Raw genomic sequence first — 21,856 nt, 5'->3', positions numbered from 1 at the left:
TTCGAGAAGATCTCAAAACAACATGTCGTTTGCTGTGCCCGAATCGATGCAAGCGCAGTACCTGGAGGCTTACAAGGAGCCGTACAGGCTACGATCAGTTCCAATTCCGAAGCTAGAGGAGCCGCATGATATCCTCATCAGGGTAGACGCTGCTTCGTATTGCCATACCGACTATGTCCTAGCGGAAGGACAGATGCCAGGATTGCCGAAATCTTTCCCTCACATCGGGTGCCACGAGTTCGCAGGGACGGTAGTCGCTCATTTCCAGAAGCCCAGTAAGGAAGCTAGCGCGTTCGAGATCGGCGTGAGGGTTGGTGTACCGGGACGTTCTTTCCATGCTTGTGGCTCATGTTTCGAGTGCAAGAACGAGCGCGTGGATGATCCGGTCGCCATGGATGAAGGAGGCTACTCGGTGAACTGTATCAATGCTGAGAACAAAGGACTGAGCAAAGACGGAGGGTTCGCGCAGTATGCCGTTGTGGATGCGAGACAGCTATCACCCATACCGGACGATCTGACCGCAGTAGAGACCGCTCCTCTGATGTGCGCCGGCGTGACCATATACGGGGCCCTCAAAAGATGCAGACTCAAGCAAGGCGATCGGGTCGGCATACTAGGAGCTGGCGGTGGTCTTGGTCATCTGGGCTTACAATACGGCGTCAAGATGGGGTACAAGGTACTGGGTATTGAGGCAGCAGATGAGCCTCTCAAGCTTTCGCAAGATGTCGCCTCGAGATTGGAGCCCCAGCCTTATATCGTAGACGCCCGGAAGAAGAAGGCAGCGGATGTCGTTCAGGAGATCGGTAGACAAGACAACAAGAAAGATGTTGGCGAGATGGGACTGGATGCAGTGATCGTCCTACCAGAAAGCCAAACTGCTTTTGACTACGGCATGGCCCTGCTGAAGTCACATGGCACGTGCGTTGTGGTGTCGTTCCCGGAGAAGGGCTTCCACATCAACTCGCGCGACGTCGTGTTTCGGGATATCAGGATCATTGGCAGCCTGGTGGGAAGCAACAAAGTACTTCGTGAGATGCTGGAATTTTCCGCCGAACATGGTATCCGCGCTATGTCGACTTCGTTTCCTCTGGCGAAGCTGAACAAGCTGGTAGACGAATACCACAAGGGTAGGGGTGGAAAGCTGGTGGTTGATATGGCCATTGACGCGTAGATCGAGTAATAAGATACTTCCGCGCACTCAATGTTTGCCTACCGCCAAGCCCGAGACCAACTACATCGAGTTAGCGGCACGTAATTGCACGTGCAGACCTCGGGAGGTGGGCCGGGGCGTCCCGATTTCGTGAGCGCCTGAAAGCTATGCAAAACTTCAAATATGGTGTTGCTCAAAATAATACACACTGCCTCCATGGTAACAGGTTGTTGTTAGGTTATAGCACCGATGGTCGAGAGTACCGCAATGACCTGTAACGAGTCGATCATGAGCCAGCGGACTGACGTCACCACCTGGGCTGCCGCTTGAACATCAATGTGAGGATTGCCCAACTACACCAAACCACAGTCCGAGATACTTCAAGCTTGACTACAGATATTGCATCGCCTGATACTGGCAATCTATTGCGCAGTACCTCCACCTCCGGCCCCTCTATTTGATCTGCCCCTACGCCTATTAACTACGACGAAGTCACCTCGGCCATCATCCAACTTAATGTCTTTGTCTTCCTTTTCTTCCTTAACTTCCTTGTCCTTCTCCTGTTGCTCAGTCTTCTCCTCCTTGATTGCATCTAATTCCTCAATCCAACTCTTGACAAACACCACTTCCTCCTCTTCCAAGTCCTCGCAAATACCACAAGAAAGTGCGCTATCTAGCATACGATTCCCATCGTTGTCCTCGGGCCACGGATAGAAGTACTTGCAGTACCAACAAGCGTACCCCGAACAGCGGCGGTCGTCGCGCGTTGTGACAGTTGCATCGGCGCACTTCGCCTCGCAAACCGGCATTTCACATGTTTGACATGGGCCGCCGGGTGAAGCTATGGTGCCCGGTACGTTGAAGTGTGAGCAGTCGTGACAGACCCATCCGCGGAGAGGGGGGTTGGACTGCGTAGTGTCAATGTCTTGACCTGGTAAGAGGAGTAAAGAAATGTGTGAAGAAAGAGGCTCTTACGTTTCGGGCCATTTCTGCAGACTGCCTGACTGCGAATAGCATGATTCTTTGCGCTGTGAAGTTTTCCTGCTCTAGTATATCTTTCTCTTGCGTAGGGTTAGCACGAGAGTAGTTGGTACAGTTGAGGTATACATACTGCTGACGACGTCCATGATGTTGAGTGAGCGCTTTGTGCATGCAGGTACGATATCAATTGGATGTCGGAAGCGAAAGGGCGACGTGCTTGTATACGTCAGGTGCAACGGGATTGTTCCTGCTGCGAAGTGGCTACCAGCACGTGGAAAGGTCCAGATCACGCTAGGATAGTGTCGCAACTGCGTTTGCTCTCGCTTTCAACGAAGTCTCCGGCTTCTGCTGCATGATGCACGTATACTTCCAACACTATTCCCAACAGTCCATCGCTACAACTTAACCACCCGCTTAATTGAGCAACAGCAATATGACGACACCCACTAGTAAGTCCCTTTCACCTTCTCTTCGCTCATACCACAGAAGTCGCTGACCCCTACCCAGAGCGCGAAATCCTCAACATCCCTTGCGATCTCACTAAAGCCGCCCACCTAGCTCTCGTGCAACTCGCGGTCCGAGACGCCCGCGCAGAAAGCCCAGCACAACGCGGATGGATCTGTCATCGCAGCTCACACTACAACACGCCTGGGTCTTGCCATGTCTTAGGTTCTCTACGCCGGTGCGGCCATGTAGCCTGCCGGCCTGTGCCACTCCATCTGCAGCTTGGTTCAATGAGCCTGGGTAGCTACTACCTCCCTCTCCAATGGGCACTACGTGGTCAAACCTAATTCCAATACAGACAATATACCAACCGTTTGTTTCGAGGTTCAGGTTACAACGAGGGAAGATGCGAGACATTATGGTTGGGTGTGTTTCTACTGCAAGGTGTATACTGCATGGGGTGCCCTTGGCGACTGCGGCGCTGCGCGTCTGGTATGTGCGGCGTGTGGTGACGTCAAGGAGAAGGAGGTTGTCTTTGTGAGGAGGAGTTTGGCGGGACATGCTCAGTCGTGGAGGGGGGTTGACGGGATGCAGACGAATGGACATAGTTGAAGATCAGTGAGACGAGCAAATGGTTGGGTAACTTGAGAAGCAATCGAAGCATTCATGAAAAACTGACCACCCTGGAGCCTACGTTGACGTTAGGTTGCCTACTTTGCATGTTTTTACCTTGATGTAGGCCGCAGGTCTCTTTAGTGTTCTGTTGTGCGAGGTGGTACCTAGGTGTGAGTATCGCGTTTTTTGTATGCCATGCAGTGTGAACCCAGTCGTAGTGCATACCTCGGGCGGTTTGATCTCGTATCCCGTATACCTAGGTAAGTAACGCACTATTCTCGTTTCGCTCTGTCACCGCGTCTGTCGCACACATGACATACAGTGACGTTAAGCGTTGACGCGTCTTCGATGGCATACGCCGTGGCACTACCTAGGTACAGTGTAGAGAAGCTGTCGATAACGTGAACATGGCACGGGTGTTATGATTCCGAATCCGATATGTGATTGCGCATTTATGATTGGATAAAAAGAGGCCTCTTATCGGGGGTTGTTCTGTCCGACGTGAACGAAATCCGAGCACCTCGCTCTTTTATAACAGTGCGCGGGGCCACAGGCAGCCCAGGAGCCAGGACGCTGCCATCGGCGGCTCATCTATTCCGACGACCGGCCTTTAGCCGGACCCGAGACGCTCGCTTCCACCAACCTTTCGCGGGCTGCTCGTATCGGTGAGTACAGCATTGTGCGTATCCAGCACACCGGAGTGGAAAGTTATGCGCCAAATCCGACGATGACTGTCATCAACTTCAGGCAGACATGTTTGCAACATCTCTTATATGGGGGCCTCTGCATCTCGCTCTCCCTGAAATTTTCAATACAAACAGAAGCAAGCACGACTATCGACTTTCCATCGATTCTGATTTTGTCAGGTTCTGCCATCGTTTGGTGCATGCGTTATTTGTCTGGTCAGTGCCGTGTCATCTGTAGTTGCCTCGCCTCGCACTCGCACTCGCGCCTTGGTGTTGCGCAATCCATCCATCGTATCGGCCGTATTCCAGCCCCCCGGACGAAACGAGTCCGCGCTTTTGCGTCATCCACATTCGGGTCCATCGCCACCCAACCGAGAAGCTTAGATCGTGTGTTTTGCCTTATCAAGCCTAGTGCCGTCCGGCTCGGACAACGGCTTGCCCTTGCACTACAAGGATCTCTAATCTTCTAGGCCCGTGGGTGGCGCGCTGAAGGATCTCAAAGGAATTGCAGGAGAAGTTCCCTAGGTATTGTTCCTCTCCTCGCGACATCCCCTTAAGACCTCTTGGAGGTATTTCGACTGCTGCACGCCAAGTATCAGCAACGACACGACAAGACACGCTCATCGCCTTGAGCATGGATAACGAGGACTCAGCAACGTCGACGGGAACGGCCATCTCCGCGGCCATCGACGAGAAGCATGAGTTGCATAAGGAAAAGGAGGCCAAGCCTCCCACAGCTGGCCTCAGTGATCAAGAGAAGGACATCATCGACAGGCAATTGACTGCGCCCAACCTCACAGTCGGTTACTTCTCGCTCTTCCGCTATGCCAATGGAAAGGACAAAGTCGTTATGGTTATTGCGTTAATCGCCAGTATCGCAGCTGGTGCCGTTATGCCACTCATGACGGTAAGTAGCATTTCGTACTTTTTTTTGCACCACTCGAACATGGACGATTTGGTCTCATGTAGACTTTAAGATTGTTCACCAAAAAGAAACACATGTTCGTCACAGTCGTGGGAACTACGAGCTAACTTAATTCAGCTCGTTTACGGTAATTTCGCTGGAAGTTTTACCAGCTTCTCAGTTGATGCAGTCGCTGCTGCCAAGTTCCAGGACCAGATTAACCAGTTTACCCTCTACTTCGTTTACCTCGGAATTGGATCTTTCGTCACCTCTTACATCAGCATCATTGGATTCTCGTACACCGGAGAGCGCATCACACGAACCATTCGTGAACTTTACCTACGTGCCATCTTCAGACAGAACATCGCTTTCTTCGATTTCCTCGGATCTGGTGAGATCACCACTCGCATCAGCTCTGATATGAACTTGGTGCAAGATGGCATCGGTCAGAAAATTGGTCTCTTCGTTACCGGAGTGTCCATGTTTGTTTCTGCCATCATCATCGGTTTTATACGGTCCTGGAAGCTCTCTCTAATCATGCTTGCGGCAACATTAGCCCTCATCATGATGATGGGTGTCAACGGTACTATGATGAAGAAAGCTCAGACACTCTCCATCGACGAGTACGCCACTGCTGCTTCCCTGGCCGAGGAAGTGCTGTCTTCAGCTCGCAACGTCGCTGCATACGGCACCCAGAAACGACTCGAGGAGAAGTACAAGGCTTTCGTAGACCGCGCTACGAAGCTGGACTTCAAGGCCAAGTTCTGGCTTTCTATGATGATTGCTGGCATGATGGGTGTGCTAAACCTCCAGTACGGCCTTGCATTTTGGCAAGGTAAACGATTCCTCGATGATGGAGACCTCGGCGTTTCCAACATCCTGACTGTAGTCATGGCACTCATGATTGCTGGCTTCTCCATCGGACAGAACTTGCCGCACATTCAGGCTTTCGGTGGAGCTACTGCGGCAGCTACGAAGGTTTTCAACACGATCGAACGAAATTCCCCCATCGACCCGGAAACGGATGCAGGCATTGTACCCGATGACTTTGTTGGCAACCTCGAGTTCAGGAACCTCAAGCACGTATACCCATCCAGACCGGATACTGTCGTGTTATCGGATTTCAACCTGGACGTTCCATCGGGCAAGATGATTGCGCTCGTTGGTGCGTCTGGATCTGGAAAATCGACCATTGTTGGACTACTGGAACGTTTCTACCTTCCGATGGAAGGCCAAATATTCTTGGACGGAAGAGACATCACTACACTCAACCTACGCTGGTTGAGGCAACACATGGCTATCGTGAGCCAAGAACCCGTTCTGTTCAGCACAACCATCTACGAAAGCATTCTCCACGGCCTGGTCAACACGGAATACGCAAACGTATCGGACGAGAAGAAGATGGAGCTTATCGAAAAGGCTGCCAAGATTGCCAACGCTCACGACTTCATTATGGATCTTCCGGAGAAATACCAAACTAAGGTCGGAGAGCGAGGTGGCTTGTTGTCTGGTGGCCAGAAGCAACGTGTCGCGATTGCTCGTGCTATTGTATCAGACCCGAAGATTCTCCTCCTAGATGAAGCTACCGCAGCCCTCGATACCCGCTCCGAGAGCGCAGTCCAGGAAGCTCTCGACCGCGCATCGCAAGGGCGTACGACCATCGTCATCGCTCACCGACTCTCCACGATCAAGAAGGCCGATAACATTGTGGTCATGGCTTTGGGCAGAATTGTCGAGCAAGGCACTCATCAAGAGCTCATCAACCGCGGAGCTGTGTACGCAAGTCTAGTACAGGCTCAGGAGCTTACCGCAAAGATCAGCCCTGCCAACAGGATGACGCTTCTCGACGACCCTGACAGTAAAACGGAAGGTGTTGTCGATGAAGAGAAGCTTGCTTTAATGCGCACTGTTACATCCGCTCCTTCAGAATTCCATGCCAAGAAGGATGAGAAAGACAAAGAATACGGCACCTGGGAGTTGGTCAAGTTCGCTTGGGAGATGAACAAGGGCGAGCACTCTACCATGACCATCGGGTTGGTATTCAGTTTTCTTGCTGGCTGCAACCCTGCCATCCAAGCCATCTTCCTGGGTAACTCCATCAACTCGCTTCTATCTCCCGGAACGTCTCTCGGTGGACTTAACGTCAACTTCTGGTGTGGCATGTTCCTCATGCTCGGAATCGTCATCGGCTTCTTCTACTACGTACAGGGTATGACACTGTCGAAAGGGTCTGCTAGGCTTGTTGGCAGCGTGCGAACGCGCGCTTTCGGCGCCATGCTTCGTCAAGACATGGAATTCTTCGATGGCGACACGGTCACTTCCGGTGCGCTGAGCAACTTCCTTTCTTCAGAGGCGAATCGTCTCGCCGGTCTCAGTGGCTCTACTCTCGGAACGATTGTCAGCGCCGCCGCTTCCATCCTTGTTGCCTTCATCGTGGGTTGCTCTTTCGGGTGGAAGCTGGCACTCGTGTGCTCTGCAACCATTCCCCTTGTCATCGCCTGTGGTTACTTCCGATTCTATGCTCTCACTCGCATGGAGAAACGAACCAAGGAGACATCTGATGCTGCCAGCTTCGCTTGTGAGGCGGCCTCTTCCATTCGTACCGTGGCCTCTCTCTCGTTGGAGAAGCATCTCTTGTCCACCTACCACACGAAGCTCGCAGACCAGGGCAAGGGTTACTTCAAGTTCACGAACGTGTCCGCAGTGCTCTTTGCGACATCCCAAGGTCTCAGCATGTTCATCTTCGCCCTTGTGTTCTGGTACGGAGGACGTCTGTTGTTCAACCAGGAGTACACTGTCTTGCAGTTCTTCGTCGTCTACTCCTCCATCATCAACGGTGCTCAGTCTGCCGGTGCCATCTTCTCCTTCGCCCCCGACATGGGCGAGGCCAGGGATGCAGCGAAGCTTCTCAAGTCATTCTTGAACCGCGTTCCTAAGATCGACAATTGGTCGACTGAGGGCAAGAAAATTGACAGGTTGAGCGGCAAGATCGAACTGCAGGACATTCGTTTCACCTACCCTGGAAGGCCGGACCACCGTGTTCTTCGCGGCATCAGTCTTTCTGCTGAACCTGGTCAATTCATCGCCCTTGTCGGCGCATCTGGTTCGGGTAAGTCGACGGTAATGCAACTGCTCGAGAGGTTTTACGACCCAACAAGCGGTGCCGTGCTCGTCGATGACGTGGAGGTCAAGGACTACAACCTTCAAGACTACCGATCGCAATTAGCCATCGTCAGTCAAGAAACAACGCTTTACACTGGCACGATCCGAGAGAACATCCTTGCCGACAAGGAGGAACTGGGCGATGACGCGGTGATTCAAGCGTGCAAAGACGCCAACATCTACGACTTCATCACATCGTTACCTGACGGTTTCAACACGCTGGTTGGCGCAAAGGGTGCTCTACTCTCTGGTGGCCAGGTACGTTCTCCGACTCATTCACTTCTCTTAACCTCACTAACATGTCTTCCAGCGCCAACGCATAGCCATCGCCCGCGCCCTCCTCCGCGACCCCAAAGTCCTCCTCCTCGACGAAGCCACATCCGCCCTCGACTCCACCTCCGAACGCGTCGTACAAGCCGCCCTCGACTCCGCCGCACAAGGCCGCACCACAATAGCAATCGCGCATCGCTTGAGCACAATTCAGCACGCCGACGTCATCTACGTCTTTGACCAAGGCAAGATCGTAGAGAAGGGCAGACACGAGGACTTGGTGGCCAAGAAGGGAGTTTACTTTGAGCTGGCGAAGCTGCAGGCTATCGGCGCACCGCAATAGTTCCAACGAGCGGGAGCTATTTTGCATACACGGCGTTTGGAATTCATGGGACGCTAGAGCATATACTTGTAATCGTTTTCTTAGATCGTTAGGCTGGTACTTTTGTAGATCTTTGGCATATAGATTGCCTGTTTCTCTGCCTTGGGCGGAGTACACTCAATAGATAACATCTCTCTGTTATCGCTTTTGTATATCGTTCCAAGGTTGTGTTGAATAATCCGGTGGACGGCCCGAGGGGATGCTGCCCCACAACCACGTGAACGCGCGACGCGATGCCACGGTGGAACACGCGACTTCCGACGACATTCTATAGCTCCATCTTCTGCTCCTGTTGTTCCGATCGCTATCCCACCAAATATAGGATGCGAGCTATTTTCAGAGGTTTGGGTTTGCCAAGCAAGGCTCGCCCCCAACGATGCTTTCAGGCGTCCATGCCTCGACCCAGACCGCCACCAGCGAGTCACGATGGCTCGACTGTCGCCTTGTCGCTGTCTACCTTCAAATGAAAGACAGCGACATCTCGCTCAATCATAACCTGGATCTCGACTTCCCGGCTTCCTGAACGCCGCCATTCAGCGCACAGCCACGAAAATGCGCAACCCCAACGGCCTCCGCATCCTACTCCTCCTCATACCGCCCCTTCTCTTCCTCTTCGGCCTCGCCGCCCTGACCAACATCCTCGAGCGCATATCCAAAAACTACTTCAACGACGGTCTCGGGCGCGACATACGCAGCGGCGCTTCCCAGATAACCTTGTCCCGCCCCGGCTCGAACGATACCACCAAGACGATTGATACCAACAACGCGCCCACAATCACCATACTCGCGTTATGCCTGCTAGGATATCTAGTCAGTCTGCTCAGTGCAGCAGGGATATGGCAATTGAGAAGGACAGAGGGCACAGCGGGACATGAGAGGATGTGGACGTGGATTATCTTCGTTAGCAACGTTGTTATGGTGGGTGCTAGTCTGGGTGTCTTTGGATACGTCACCTCTGTCCAGAGTAGCGATAGTAGCTGGAAGAACTACGAAGACGTTGGACAGGACGACCAGGAGCATACAAGAGAGACGTGGGCATGTCAGATCGACAAATTCTTCCCTGAGGAAGATTGGGCAGAAACGGCATGTGGAACTGCGAAGGCGATGAGATACATGGTCATAGCTATGGCTGTCGCTGCTCTATCAGTCTTTGTCAGTTTGTGGGTTCTTGTACGGGCGAGAGGAGGGGTCAAGTGGGCGTTCGGAGGGAAGGGGAGGTATGCGGCGTTTGCGAGTGTGTATGAGATGCAGCCGCCTGGTCCGCCGTCGCCTTATACTGGACCACAGGGACAGCAGTGGGCTCAGCAGCCGGGACAGCAATGGATGGGTCAGCCGACACAACAGCAGTGGGCGCCGCAACCTTACCAACAGTGGGGTCCGCAGCCGGTTCAGCAATGGGGTCCTCAGCTTGTAGCTCAACAGCCTGTTTCTCAGGTGCCTAAGTCAGATGCTGTAGGGCAACGTCCGGTTTTCGGATGAGGTCGCGACGAATATACGAAGTGCCTTTCCAAAGTCTACCGCGACATGGAGCATCCTCCTTTCTGTGTGTTTCTCTAGGGGGCTGATGGTATAGAGTCGATTCACTTTCACCGGGGACCATGAGAATCGCTTTCACCGTTCACTCTCGTTTGCGAAAATGGCGTCTGACCGATTACTCTAGTCCGGTTTGCGGATACTTTTACACTCTCAGGTCAAACGCCCCAGAAACCAGTCGCCAGCCGCCATGACGACGAGCTCTTCCCGCCGTATGGCGCCCTCAGCGTGCAGTTCCAGGTCGCTTGACATCGCTCCTGATAAATCAGAAAGTCATGTGGGGAGCCAGAAGAGCAACGATCTCGAAAATTTGAATTACCCGTACAACAAGACCGACAGTAGACCTGATATGCCCTACACGGTAGGCGCCACGTTCACTGCGCACCGTCACGTACCACCTGCGCCCTTCGGTAACGGCTACACCACTCCATGGCCGCCTTTCAAGACAGGCCACTTCAGACTACCGCAGCTCAACTACTGCCTTATCCGGCCGCCAATTGAAGGGTGTACGCTCGAAGAGTCCTACACGCTTACCATCACCGACACAATACGTACCGGCTCTATATACGGTGCGCAAGTCGTCTTGGTCAACGGCGATGTAGTAGCGAAGATATACGACCCGCTTTACGATGACGAGTTCGACATCTTCGACGACAAGCGCGATGTTGTCGTACTATCTGACGGGGATTACTCCCGCGAAGCTGCCGCGTACGATGAATTACGACGAGATCCGAAGGTGCAGCGTGTTGTCCCGGAGTACTATGGTAGCTGGACTATTGACGTAGACACGTTGGTGGACGGCCAGATGTACACACGACACGTTCGGCTCATACTCATGGAATATATACCCGGTACTGTTATGACCGCCATAAAGCCGCTACTGCTCTCTGCACAAACTCGCTCAGCAGTCATGAAGAAAGTCCTAGAAGCCGAGTCCCTCATCTTCGCCGCCGGTGTCCTCCATCGCGACATCGCGCCTCGCAACGTCATTCTCGTCTCCCCATCAACAGCATCTTCCCTCGACGACCCAGACGTTCGCGTGGTCATCATCGACTTCAATGTTTCCAACGTTATTCGGCTCAGCGAACCCCGTCCTGGCGACTCCGACTCCGCATACATACAACAGCAATGGCCGGGCAGGATCATGGGCCCTGTGACGAGGTTCTGGAATGCGATGAGCGATTTCGCGTCCAAGGGGTGGGTTAGTAGTAAGGCGGAGACGACGAATGAGTGGCTGTGGGAATGTTTTGGGGGGAGAGAGGAGTATGTGCCTCTTGTGAGGGATTTAGGGGATAGGAAGGCTTGTCCTAAGATTGATTGGGGTGCGGATCTGGAGAATGGGGGCACGCGGACGGATGTATAGCTGTCGAGGATGTTGATGGTAGTAGGACGTGATGATGATCTAATACGCAGGCTGATGGATACAACGCACTGCGCCGGATATGCATCGAGACAGAACGATCTATGTACTCTTCACGCGTATCAAAGAATATAAGGAAGGGTAGTAGTGTTGATCTAGGTCATGTCATGTGGAACAAGGTCACTCATGTCTTTCAAGTATGTCTGAATCGATTTGGGGTATCATCGCTACTCATACGCTAACCTACATAACACCAGGACGCCTACGTCGCCTCTCGTGAGCTCCCGGGCGGTATCCATACAACACCCTAGAAGCTTTGACAACGCCATTTACTGACTCTCGAAGTCTTCGAACGCCTTCAGTAGCCAACCCAGCAATGTCTTCCGGATGAGTGCTCGCTCCATAAAGCCTCTCGTGTGGTCTTCATGTACCCAGGTGATCTTCGCTTCTTCACCCGCAGTATACGCCTTGTCTCCACCAGTATTCAGCTGATGGAAGTCGAAGAGAAGTAAGTGTTGCCAGTTGAAGAGTGCCACATGCTTGCACTCCGAGATCTGTGCGTAAAGACACACTTGTTTGCAGTAGGAGATTCCGTTTGTCTTGAGAAGATTTCCTGTTGATGCCTTCTCCTTCCTGAGTCCGATTTCGTTGAGAGAGGCGTTGTTCGAGACTATTGCTAGTTCGAAATCGTTGTAGCGTATAAGTCCCCGGCGCTTGTATTCTAACACAGCGATAGTTTTGTCTGGGTCCGCGGTAGATTTGAAGATCAGGTCATAGCGTACTGCGAATTCTTTCTGTTTCGTTCCTGGATCTTCGAGGCTCTCTAGCCTATGAGGCTCTTTTTTGTCGTTGAGTTCGGCGTGTATAGTCCACTTGCCGGGATACAACACATGAAGTATCTCCATGATTGGGTGGATGATGTACAATGACGAGGCCTGGAAAACATCGCTTTCACTCTGAAGCGGAAGCTTTGGGAACGTAGTAGCAATAGGGCCATGGCTTGGAATGTCGTTGGTAAGTTTGGATGATTGAAGGGCTTTGTCCGCTAAGTCCAAGAACTGCTTGCAAGGCACATGATGCAGAATCACAGGGGGTACGGCCTGTTTGGTTGAATCTCCGGAGGGTTGAACGCTCTTGAAGGCCAATGTCTTTGCATCAAGGATTGGGAGTGGTTGATTGAAGCATTCAATGCGGCTTGCGGGACCGGACGCCATAGAGAACGTTCAGTGGACCGATGTTGAGGACCGATTGCGATTGGGTAACTTGGATGTGATAAGGGCTAACCACATATATGAACAGATGGAGGTATGAAGAGACTGGTCAACTCGGTGGAAAATATATCTAGGTAGTACGACCGTTTGTTGCACCTAAGGCTTGAGCACCTGAGGTCCTCTAGGCCCCAGGCGACCCACTAGGTGGCGCGATATTGTTATTGTAATCATAGTGAATAAACGCAAGCAGCTTCTAAGCTTCAAGATAGAGCTATTTTACAGTGAATACGCTGCCGACTATTTTGACAGTTGCCTACTTGGGTACAAATCGCAGACAAAGCATACCTATCTAGGTCAATCTACCCGGACATGGGGCTATTGTTTGATCAGCCGGCGACTGATCATCTAAACACTCTCTGTCTCTCTCCTTTGACATTAAACCCCCAAGAAGCGATATTGGTGAATACAGCCAGATATCACATGACTGCGCGTCATCGGGCTTAGCGCACTTGCGTTTGCGCTCCAATCCCTTCCAACGTTGCACTTTCTCCTCTCTCTTTTCCAATCACACTACTGACCCCAACATAACCAAATTATGTCAGTCGTCGAAAACGAAGTTGAGCATATCATCAGGGACCCTGCAGCCGACAACGGCGGCTGCAGCCCCTTCCCCGATCCTCCCGTTTCACCACGAACACATGACTGTGAGTCTTCGGCGAGCGAATCTGATTCAAACAACACTGCCATGCAACATCCGCGGAAGTTTCCGTATGTTGTAGGCTTCACTACGACTGCAAGAAGGCAGCAGCCCCTGGAGCCATTTGGTCTAGGATATAAGACTGAATGCCCGTTGATTCCACCTCCGGAGGACTGGAAGTCTCTATCAAAAGCGGAGTACTGCTCTTTACGCCACGTTTGCGACGATCGATCTCTCGAAGACGTAAAGACGTTGAACATCACGGCGGTCATCCGCACTGGCGAAAACAGAGGAGCACAACTCGTAGTCATCAATGATGACATGGTCGCCAAAATCTACGATCCGTTCTACTACGACGAAACGGACGAATTAAGCGGTAAAGAAGACATCATCTTCAATGCATTTTCCGACTACAGCCGCGAGGCTGCTGCCTTTCGTCAGATACAGACTTCGCCAGCAGCGCGGGAAGTCACACCTGCATTCCACGGAACTTGGACCACAGCAGTCGATACCTGGGTCTATGACAATGGTCAGGTCCAGAAGCGCACGCGTCAAGTTCCGCTGATCTTGATGGAATACATACGCGGAGAGACCATGCGCAATATCGAAGCTCGAGCACTACCGGAGCGAGTACGATCTCGCATCCTCAAGAAGGTTATAGATACCGACATTATCATGTTCCACGCAGGCATCGGCAACAGTGATTATTGTCCCCGAAACATCATGATCACCGGCCTTCGAGGCAACCTGGAAGACGATGCACTTGATGGCGTGACCATCACAGCCATCGATTTCAATGTTGCCACCGTCCGTCTTCATCCAAAATGTGCTGGCGCTGACATCGCACGCAAGGTGGAGGAGGAATACAAGGCTTGGGCTCCCAAGCTTCTATCGCCAATGATTCGATGGTACAACAGTATCGAACCATTCGCTTGGGATGATTGGTGCCCTAATGGAGACGGAGAACCAGAGCTGTGGCTATGCGAGCAGTATCATAACGATGAGCGCTATATTCCCGTCATTTGGGATCCGTCCCAACCCGACGTTAGGCCAGAGCGCGTGGAGTTCGAAAGCGGTTCCGAGACAAGCGTGGATTCAGGTCTGGGTTTAGACATGGCAATTGAGAAAGGCGAGAACGACGACTGGAAGAACGTTGTTGAGTTTGCTGACTAAAGCGCGTCTGCTGTACAGTCGCCATGAGCTTTAGTAGGCGGGAACGAAGTTGTTGTTCGCTCTGGACGTAATTAGATACCCATCGATCGGCATCAGGCCTGGAAAATGTATACTCTCTCTATTGTACATGTATCCCTGGAGTATTGAGTGCTCATATAGTCGATTTGCCCTTCTCTTGGATGGTTATGTGATGAAGTTTTCGCAGCTCTGCATAAATCGATAGTTCACATCAACGTCGCCGCAATGACATCCTCCTCAGCTCCTCTCCCTGCCGACTTACGCCTACTCGCAGCCCGTCTGGTTGAACTTCATAATCGAGGATGCGTTCGATCCGAAAGCCACAGCGCGATCAATCCATGCATCGATGCTTTCAGCGGCTGGCTGTCGCACCCTGCTCAAGATGTACAGCGTATTCCACTTCTGCGTCTGCACAATCGCCCAATCGACGGCGTAATCTGCGCATCAACGTTAGTGATCGTGCACTTCGATTAATGCTCATAACACGACTCACCTTGCACAATGTAGTTGGGTCCTGGGCATTCTGCTGTTGATGGCGTGCCAGGGAAGCTGACAACGAAAGCACCGCCGGCGCCATAGGCAGAGTCTACGGGCGTAGCTGTGCCAACAATGTCGACTGTTCGTGGGCCGACAGTCGCAGTGTTTGTGACGCGCACCGTGCCATTGTCCTGTATCCGCTGTCAACCGCTGCATATGCGATCTAAATCCATAGAAACACGTACGTTGAGTTCGTAATTTGCGCTCACGCAGCGTGCGCCGGCCGTAGGACCGAATGGCGTACCAGCGACCTGATACCAGGTACCGAGATACGCGTTCAGATTGAACTTGGAATCAGGGACGGGGTAGAAACAGGTTCCGTCATACTGTGCGGCCGCGACGTTGGGTGTAGAGCTCGTCTCGTTGTAAGAGGCTTGACGAGGGTGGATGAAGCCTGAGGCGGCGGAGGAAAGGGCGAAGACGGTGCTGACGACGCGCATCTTGAGTAAGCTTGTACCGTGTGTTAGGATTAGAGATTATGGTGTATGGTGTAGACAAGGCAGGGATGGTAATAATTTTGCAATGAGGACGTGCCTCCCTCTACTTGACATAAAAAAAACTGTGGCTGGTGGCACGTCACTCCCAAGCCACTATACAGTACCACGCTTTCATAAACAGTCCAGACTCGGACACATGTGCACGTCGCCGGTACCTTTCCCGGACCGACAGGAACCATCGTGAACGCGCATCGGTACACACGTGTTGCCAAGCATGCGGACTCTTTTCCTCGGTCGAAATGTGGTAGCGGAGGTGCCCGGCTCTTCATCTCATTACGAGATGTCGCGGCTGTCGGCAACCGCAGCTGTTGTTTAGTAACGAGGTTGGTGTTTTGAGGACAGGGGTGAGCGACCGTGGGCTGGTGATGACGTATGCGCCGACTTGGCATGGAGCCGCATCACCGCCTTCGTCGCGTGGCCTCTACACTACCATATTTGCTTGGTTTCGCCTATGGAGAATGCTATGGAGGCATCCGAAGCTAGGTTCTGTCATCGGATCAAGTAAAGCCGTTGCGAGCTTCGTGACAGTCCCAGGGCTTGTGCAGAACTCGGGTTGTTTTTGACCTAACAGCTATCATTGATCTGCCTAGCCATCTATCCATTACAGGAGTCCTTTAGTGAGCTGTGAGTTTACGAGAAGAGACCCGAATCAAGACAGGCCACTACCTGGCTCACCCAAAACAACATCGCACGCTTCAAGTAGGAATCCCAAGAACGCCAGACGCATACTATCTCTTGGAACGGCGGTGACCCGAACTCCTTCAATCCCCAAGACGTTTCCGAACCTTAAAAGAACGAGGTTGTCGTAATCGCAAAGAGCAACGTATGAGCATTTGTAGGCCTTTGGCTCGTCCACCCACCGCCGATCGATCGTGTCACCTTCAGTTATGCCATCCAGTGTGTTTGGACATAGCCACTTGATAGTCATGAGCAATCTCGGTTGGTGTGTCCCCATGAACTTCTCATAATAGAGTGTTACCCGACTGTAGCCCACCTACCCATTGAGTTGCACGAGTTGAGTAGGATATTTCATCACGATGGCGTGATCGAGAGGACATTTGAGCCATATACGAGCAGCGTCGAAGACATCGTCGTCGGTTTTGAGGGGTCTGAGTGAGTTGTCGTCGGGATCTGGTGGGATGGGTAGCGGAGGGTCTTGGTGGATTAGCGAATCGGGATTTGCGTTTTCGGCTTCGAGGAAGACAGTGGCGCTGCGTATGTAGTCTGTAGGTGCATCGGTCGGCCAGATGGTACATATGCTCTGATCTCCCATGCCTTTGAGGTACGGGTTCTTGTACTTTACCAGCTCTTCGTCCGCGTTGTCGAGTGGTGAGCGGTAATCGTGCGCCATTGTGCTGAGAGGATTCGCGTTTTGTAACTAAGGCGATACTGTGTATGAATCCTGAGTAAGCTAACGAGTTAAGCTGCTGATCAAGTGAGAGTGATCTGGAGGCGTTGGGTGGAAAGGACGGCGTACCGGCACGTCCAAAGCAGTCGAACTTGCCGAAACTCATAGTGAGTGCGGCTGCTACAATTCCACACTGGTGTGGCAGGAACAATGTAGAAGATGCACACCTCATCGATTTCTGACGTGAAGCGTGACAATCATAAAATAAATAGTAACGGGACTGCTACAATAGAACGCTAATGCGCACAGCGCTTGATCCATGATCCGTACGCGCCTACCGTGACGCCAAAGCTCAGGAATACCCTAAAAAATGAACAAGAAAGTAAGAATGAACAGCTATTGCAAGCTCTCCGTAGGAACAATGGAGACCTTGAAGATGGTACCAGCCAGTGATGAATCACCGCCGACCGTCACATTACCGGAACCAGATCCGACGCTGTTATGACATCCCTCTTTTCCCTCCTTCTGAAGCATACGAGCAAAGTAGCCATAGCAATCCTCGACCTTCCAGAATACACCAGCAGAGTCCTCAGGTTGGGAAGCTGGGGTAACATCAACTGCAACCTTCGTTAGTACGTCTGGATGCTGCGAATTGGATAAGAGTTTCTTACATCTGACAGCATAGTCGGTAATTCTGTTACCATCGCTACCCACGACATTGGCATCCTGTGTGCTGTTCTTGTCGCCGTTGAGTGGGTAGTCAACAGTCGCGGTACACAGCGTACCGGTGGGGATGCGGTCTGGATAGGCGCAACCGGGCATCATGGCGGCGCAGGCGTTGTTAAGGATAGTTTCGAGTTTGGGATCAGCTGTGAAGCTGAGTAATTTTGGGGAGTCGGGGTCGCATGTCGTGATTGTGTCGGATGCGGGTTGCCAGCTGTCACTGGCCCCCGTCTTGGGTGACTGCCGTTGGACGAGCGGTGCCGCGAGCGCCGTCGCTAGAAACGCGCTGAAGAGCATTTGGGTGTACATTCTGGCTGAGAGATCCGACGTGGAAGGTAGGGATGTGGAGAAGATGTGGTACAGCGAGTTGAGTGTCGGTAATGGGAGAACTTGGCGCTTGTCGATACTGGAGGGAAAGACAGGTGGAGGGGAGTCTTTACAAGTCAATGCGCCAAAGCAGTGAGTTCTTCGGTGTTGTGAATGGTCGGTTATCGAGGGAAGAATGTGAGCGAGCGGCCCATCTTCTATATTACCTCTCTCTATGTCATACGCTAAGCATTAGAGTTGTAAGTGATCACCGTGGGGTCGGGAGCACGGTGATGCAAGGTGTGGAGTTAGGAAATGAGGGACCCCCTGTGGGTGACGGACCGTTACAGACATCTCTTTGTTTCCTTCTTTTGCGAGCGGTACAGGGGATTGGCCCTGCATGATGTCTGCCTGTGGACAAGAAACAAGGTTACAAAAACAGGTCTAGACTTTATTGAAACAAAACAGGGTCGTCTGCATGGCTGTGGTCCCTTCAAATCAATTTTGGTGAAGCTGGTGAGTTGAAATGGCGGACGCGTGGGGTCATCTCTCTCGATCAAACGATCGGCAGATCTACCGTCCGTGCCATGAGGCGCGTGGAACCTTCTTCGAAGAACACATCGTTCTTATGAGCTCGCTGCTCAATTGTTCATTGGATTGCAGATGTTTCGCGCGTGCTTCCGCGATTGCGCTTCCACACCCTCTGCCCTTACGCATGGTGACTCCTGGGGGCGCTGTTCTCACAACGTCATTATGCGCGGATTACGGCGAGCAGTCGGGAGGATGCTTGTTCGGTGGTATTGATGAAACAACGAGGTGCCACGCCGCCGTGAAGTTGCTCAGGATAGGGACCGAGAAGCTATGTCATCTGCCAAGGCTCTAGTTCGCCCTTCATTTCCCTGTTGCGCGAATGCCAGGGCTTCCCAACACCAAAGCATCCAGCGCAGTCGAAGCCGAATCTTCTCAAAGCCTCTCAGAAGTTGCGCAGTCTCAGACCAGAGATGCGCGCTGCGACCTTTACCAGAGGTGTACGGTCATGAATGCCTAGACACTCAACAAACAGCACCTGTGCCAGTGTCCAGCAGTCGCGATGTGCCTGCGCAGTAGCAATAGCAGCACGGCAGAGCAGCACGGCATCAGCAGATGTACTGCGCAGAGTCCTGACTAGAAATCCGTTTATCCCACCGAGCGCAATCCTTTTCAATCCCCGAGGCGTTAAGAACATGAATGCGCAGTCATTAGCATTAGGGGTGTAAGATTCCGATACTCTTTCGCGCATTGTCCATAAGGAGCGTACTGCTTACGCCAGCTGGCAAGAGGATTGCCTGCTAACCCGAAGAAGAAAATCTGGAGCGTACACCGTTCAGCCATACAGATTCGCGTACGCGCAGTAAGCAGCGCCTATCGCACATCAGCCTCGAAGGCCAGGCTATACCTAGGCTTCAGCGATGTGCCGTTCATGCGTAGCTTTCTTCGACATTCACCCTCATCACCCTTTACTTGTTTACCATCAACTTTCAGCATGAACACCAAGGCAGAAGCAAACACATGGGCGGATACACCATTCGCCCTCCTCAACATTCCCGGTCAACCAAACACACCAGCATGCACGAATGCCGGTGTTCTCAGTGTCGCCACAGAGATGGCCAATGTTCACAACGTCTTGCTCCGCGCTCTAAATTCCGTATATCACCAAGCGCCCTTCATTCAACTCCCTGGCGATGTAGCGGATCTTATGCTATACGTCACCGCATGGGCGGATACCGTGCACCACCACCACTCCCTTGAAGAGGCTATGTTCTTTCCAAAGATAGAGCAGATCGCAAGAGAGGCTGGAATAGATGGCTGGGAAGGCATGATGGGAGGAAACGTGGACCAGCATCATGAGTTTGAGCCGAAGATTGCAGGGCTGGTGAAGTGGGCCGAAGAAGTTGGGGCTGGACAGAGAACGTATGACGCGGCGGAACTGAAGAGCCTGATCGATGAATTCGCACCCGTCCTCACTCAGCATCTACATGACGAGATCCATACCTTGATAAGACTCGAGGACTGCGACGGGGAGAAGATCAAGCAGGCGATGAAAGACGTAGCTGACGAAGGAGCAAAAACTGCTGATCCGGTGCGTAACCTGGCGTTCTCAACAGCTGCTCACCATCAAGCAAAATACTGATAAGCTGCCTCATCAGAATCTTGTCATCCCGCTGGTACTTGGCTGTGTCGACAGAAGCTACCCTGGTAGTGGAAACTTCCCACCTGTCCCGTTCTTCATCCCGTACCTGAACGCATATTGGTTCACGCGAAAGCATAAGGGTGCTTGGAGGTTCAATCCAAGCGATCACTGGGGCAATCCAAGGCCGTTGCAGTTTCTCTCATGACCATTGCGAGAGGTCTAAATAATGTCAGAAAACCAACATAGCACGGCGGTTCTCGAAGCTTGTATGTATTCAGAGGTTTTCTGTGTGATGAATGAAGACTGTCGGGGCTCATGTAGCTTCTGCAGTTGCAGTTTACCTCGGCAATGGAGGCTCAGGCACGCCTTGTATACCTTTTGGCTTCCTTTTATCTGACTACATTATTTCACTCTACCCGATGTATTCATTGGGGTATTTCGAGGCCGCAACATCTGCCTCGGTAGGTTATGGTAGTCGGATACATTCACATCGAACCACATGCGAGGTACATCTAGGCAGCCTTGCCACCAGGTAATAAAGCAACTTTCCCATCGAAAGCGCTCCTTAGCGTCACATGAGTATCACAAGCCCGATATTTATCTCCTTCTCGAATCTCTGCTACCTCAACACCAAAGTCATACACTTGCAGCCAACAGATATGTCTGTCAACAGCGTACCCACAAGCCCCCTTCTAAAGCTCCCCGGAGGTGAGTAAGAGCTAGCACTCCAGGAGTAAAGATAGCCGTATGACAATGAGCTAACGTATGTTGATAGAGCTCCGCAATTGTATCTACAACTATGCACAAGACCCACGCGATGTTCGTCTGATCCACAAGCCCACCCAGCAACACGAGCAGACAAATAAGACTCAACCACAGTTCTTCGGTCTCACACAAGTCTGCCGCCAGCTTCGGTCAGAGTATCTACCCATGTACATGGCGCAGACCAAAGTTCATATTCAGTGCCAGGACTCGCTTTCTTACATCAAGACCTTCATTCTTCCTACCGGTACAGACCCTAAGCAAGCTCGCGGAAACCTCATCGTCCAATTACCAGACCAGTGGTATGAATCTCGGGGCGCATCACCCCCTCAAAAGGACATCATAGAGGCCATAAATCTCTGCAGAAGCGCTCCACAGGTTAACATAGCCTTCGCGCTACGCGATGTCCCGCTATCGCAGAGCCGTTTTGCAAGCCGCCGTATGCAGGATATTCTGCGCGACCTCGAACAGCCGGAAGCTACGCCTGAGCTGCACGATTTCATCCAAAACTCCGTCGAGCATGTAGAGTGTTGGATAGAGATGCGGCTCGATGATTCGAGTTATCACTTGAATGATTACGTCCATGTAGTATTCAACGTCGATGAGGAGTGGAAAGATTGCTTGACGGATGGGTGAGAGACTGCTGCTGTTTACAAGGCCTTTTTGAACGATCCAAATTGGCCGCGACAGTACGATTTGAAGAAGAATACGAATTCAAGAGTTGCTGGGTTGGGCTAGATCCGTACATGTAGTTGCCTAGTCGAAGTGTACCTCATGTTACTTCGCAGACCAATGATTGTTGAAGGTGCCATGGCTTTGGTGTTGTTTCTTTGCGTCATCTGAAAGATGTTTGTAGGCATTGAACGTATGTATGAGATTACAGAAGCTGTGGGTGGCCCACCCGGTACTCGTCTGAGTCGCTGTGAA

The 21,856-nt window shown here is 52.1% G+C and overlaps 10 protein-coding genes across 10 annotated transcripts; 6 read left to right on the top strand and 4 right to left on the bottom strand.

Moving 5' to 3' along the window:
- Positions 1–22: 22 nt before the first annotated feature.
- J4E87_001620 (uncharacterized protein) lies at positions 23–1,171 on the top strand (the record flags this gene model as incomplete). Its single annotated transcript, XM_049373262.1, has 1 exon — positions 23–1,171. The coding sequence occupies one exon, from the start codon at positions 23–25 to the stop codon at positions 1,169–1,171; it is 1,149 nt and encodes a 382-aa protein (XP_049236632.1).
- A 3,339-nt stretch (positions 1,172–4,510) lies between these two features.
- On the top strand, positions 4,511–8,555 carry J4E87_001619 (uncharacterized protein; the record flags this gene model as incomplete). Its single annotated transcript, XM_049373261.1, has 3 exons — positions 4,511–4,783; positions 4,919–8,200; positions 8,253–8,555. The coding sequence occupies 3 exons, from the start codon at positions 4,511–4,513 to the stop codon at positions 8,553–8,555; spliced, it is 3,858 nt and encodes a 1,285-aa protein (XP_049236631.1).
- A 591-nt stretch (positions 8,556–9,146) lies between these two features.
- Positions 9,147–10,073, top strand: J4E87_001618 (uncharacterized protein; the record flags this gene model as incomplete). Its single annotated transcript, XM_049373260.1, has 1 exon — positions 9,147–10,073. One exon carries the CDS (start codon positions 9,147–9,149, stop codon positions 10,071–10,073), a length of 927 nt encoding a protein of 308 aa, XP_049236630.1.
- Positions 10,074–10,230: 157 nt separating this feature from the next.
- On the top strand, positions 10,231–11,490 carry J4E87_001617 (uncharacterized protein; the record flags this gene model as incomplete). Its single annotated transcript, XM_049373259.1, has 2 exons — positions 10,231–10,235; positions 10,368–11,490. 2 exons carry the CDS (start codon positions 10,231–10,233, stop codon positions 11,488–11,490), a joined length of 1,128 nt encoding a protein of 375 aa, XP_049236629.1.
- A 326-nt stretch (positions 11,491–11,816) lies between these two features.
- Positions 11,817–12,392, bottom strand: J4E87_001616 (uncharacterized protein; the record flags this gene model as incomplete). Its single annotated transcript, XM_049373258.1, has 1 exon — positions 11,817–12,392. The coding sequence occupies one exon, from the start codon at positions 12,390–12,392 to the stop codon at positions 11,817–11,819; it is 576 nt and encodes a 191-aa protein (XP_049236628.1).
- Positions 12,393–13,293: 901 nt separating this feature from the next.
- J4E87_001615 (uncharacterized protein) lies at positions 13,294–14,568 on the top strand (the record flags this gene model as incomplete). Its single annotated transcript, XM_049373257.1, has 1 exon — positions 13,294–14,568. One exon carries the CDS (start codon positions 13,294–13,296, stop codon positions 14,566–14,568), a length of 1,275 nt encoding a protein of 424 aa, XP_049236627.1.
- A 282-nt stretch (positions 14,569–14,850) lies between these two features.
- J4E87_001614 (uncharacterized protein) lies at positions 14,851–15,563 on the bottom strand (the record flags this gene model as incomplete). The annotated part of the gene is made up of 3 exons (XM_049373256.1): positions 14,851–15,023; positions 15,080–15,254; positions 15,309–15,563. 3 exons carry the CDS (start codon positions 15,561–15,563, stop codon positions 14,851–14,853), a joined length of 603 nt encoding a protein of 200 aa, XP_049236626.1.
- A 706-nt stretch (positions 15,564–16,269) lies between these two features.
- Positions 16,270–16,971, bottom strand: J4E87_001613 (uncharacterized protein; the record flags this gene model as incomplete). The annotated part of the gene is made up of 2 exons (XM_049373255.1): positions 16,270–16,555; positions 16,619–16,971. The coding sequence occupies 2 exons, from the start codon at positions 16,969–16,971 to the stop codon at positions 16,270–16,272; spliced, it is 639 nt and encodes a 212-aa protein (XP_049236625.1).
- A 393-nt stretch (positions 16,972–17,364) lies between these two features.
- On the bottom strand, positions 17,365–18,000 carry J4E87_001612 (uncharacterized protein; the record flags this gene model as incomplete). The annotated part of the gene is made up of 2 exons (XM_049373254.1): positions 17,365–17,585; positions 17,640–18,000. The coding sequence occupies 2 exons, from the start codon at positions 17,998–18,000 to the stop codon at positions 17,365–17,367; spliced, it is 582 nt and encodes a 193-aa protein (XP_049236624.1).
- Positions 18,001–19,519: 1,519 nt separating this feature from the next.
- On the top strand, positions 19,520–21,565 carry J4E87_001611 (uncharacterized protein; the record flags this gene model as incomplete). The annotated part of the gene is made up of 4 exons (XM_049373253.1): positions 19,520–20,116; positions 20,184–20,359; positions 20,866–20,875; positions 20,945–21,565. 4 exons carry the CDS (start codon positions 19,520–19,522, stop codon positions 21,563–21,565), a joined length of 1,404 nt encoding a protein of 467 aa, XP_049236623.1.
- Between the last annotated feature and the right edge of the window lie 291 nt (positions 21,566–21,856).

The sequence above is a fragment of the Alternaria ethzedia genome, assembly GCF_023757985.1.
Source record: "Alternaria ethzedia strain BMP 0044 chromosome Unknown scaffold_3, whole genome shotgun sequence".
NCBI lineage: Eukaryota > Fungi > Ascomycota > Dothideomycetes > Pleosporales > Pleosporaceae > Alternaria > Alternaria ethzedia.
This window is presented reverse-complemented; position numbering and strand designations above follow the sequence as displayed.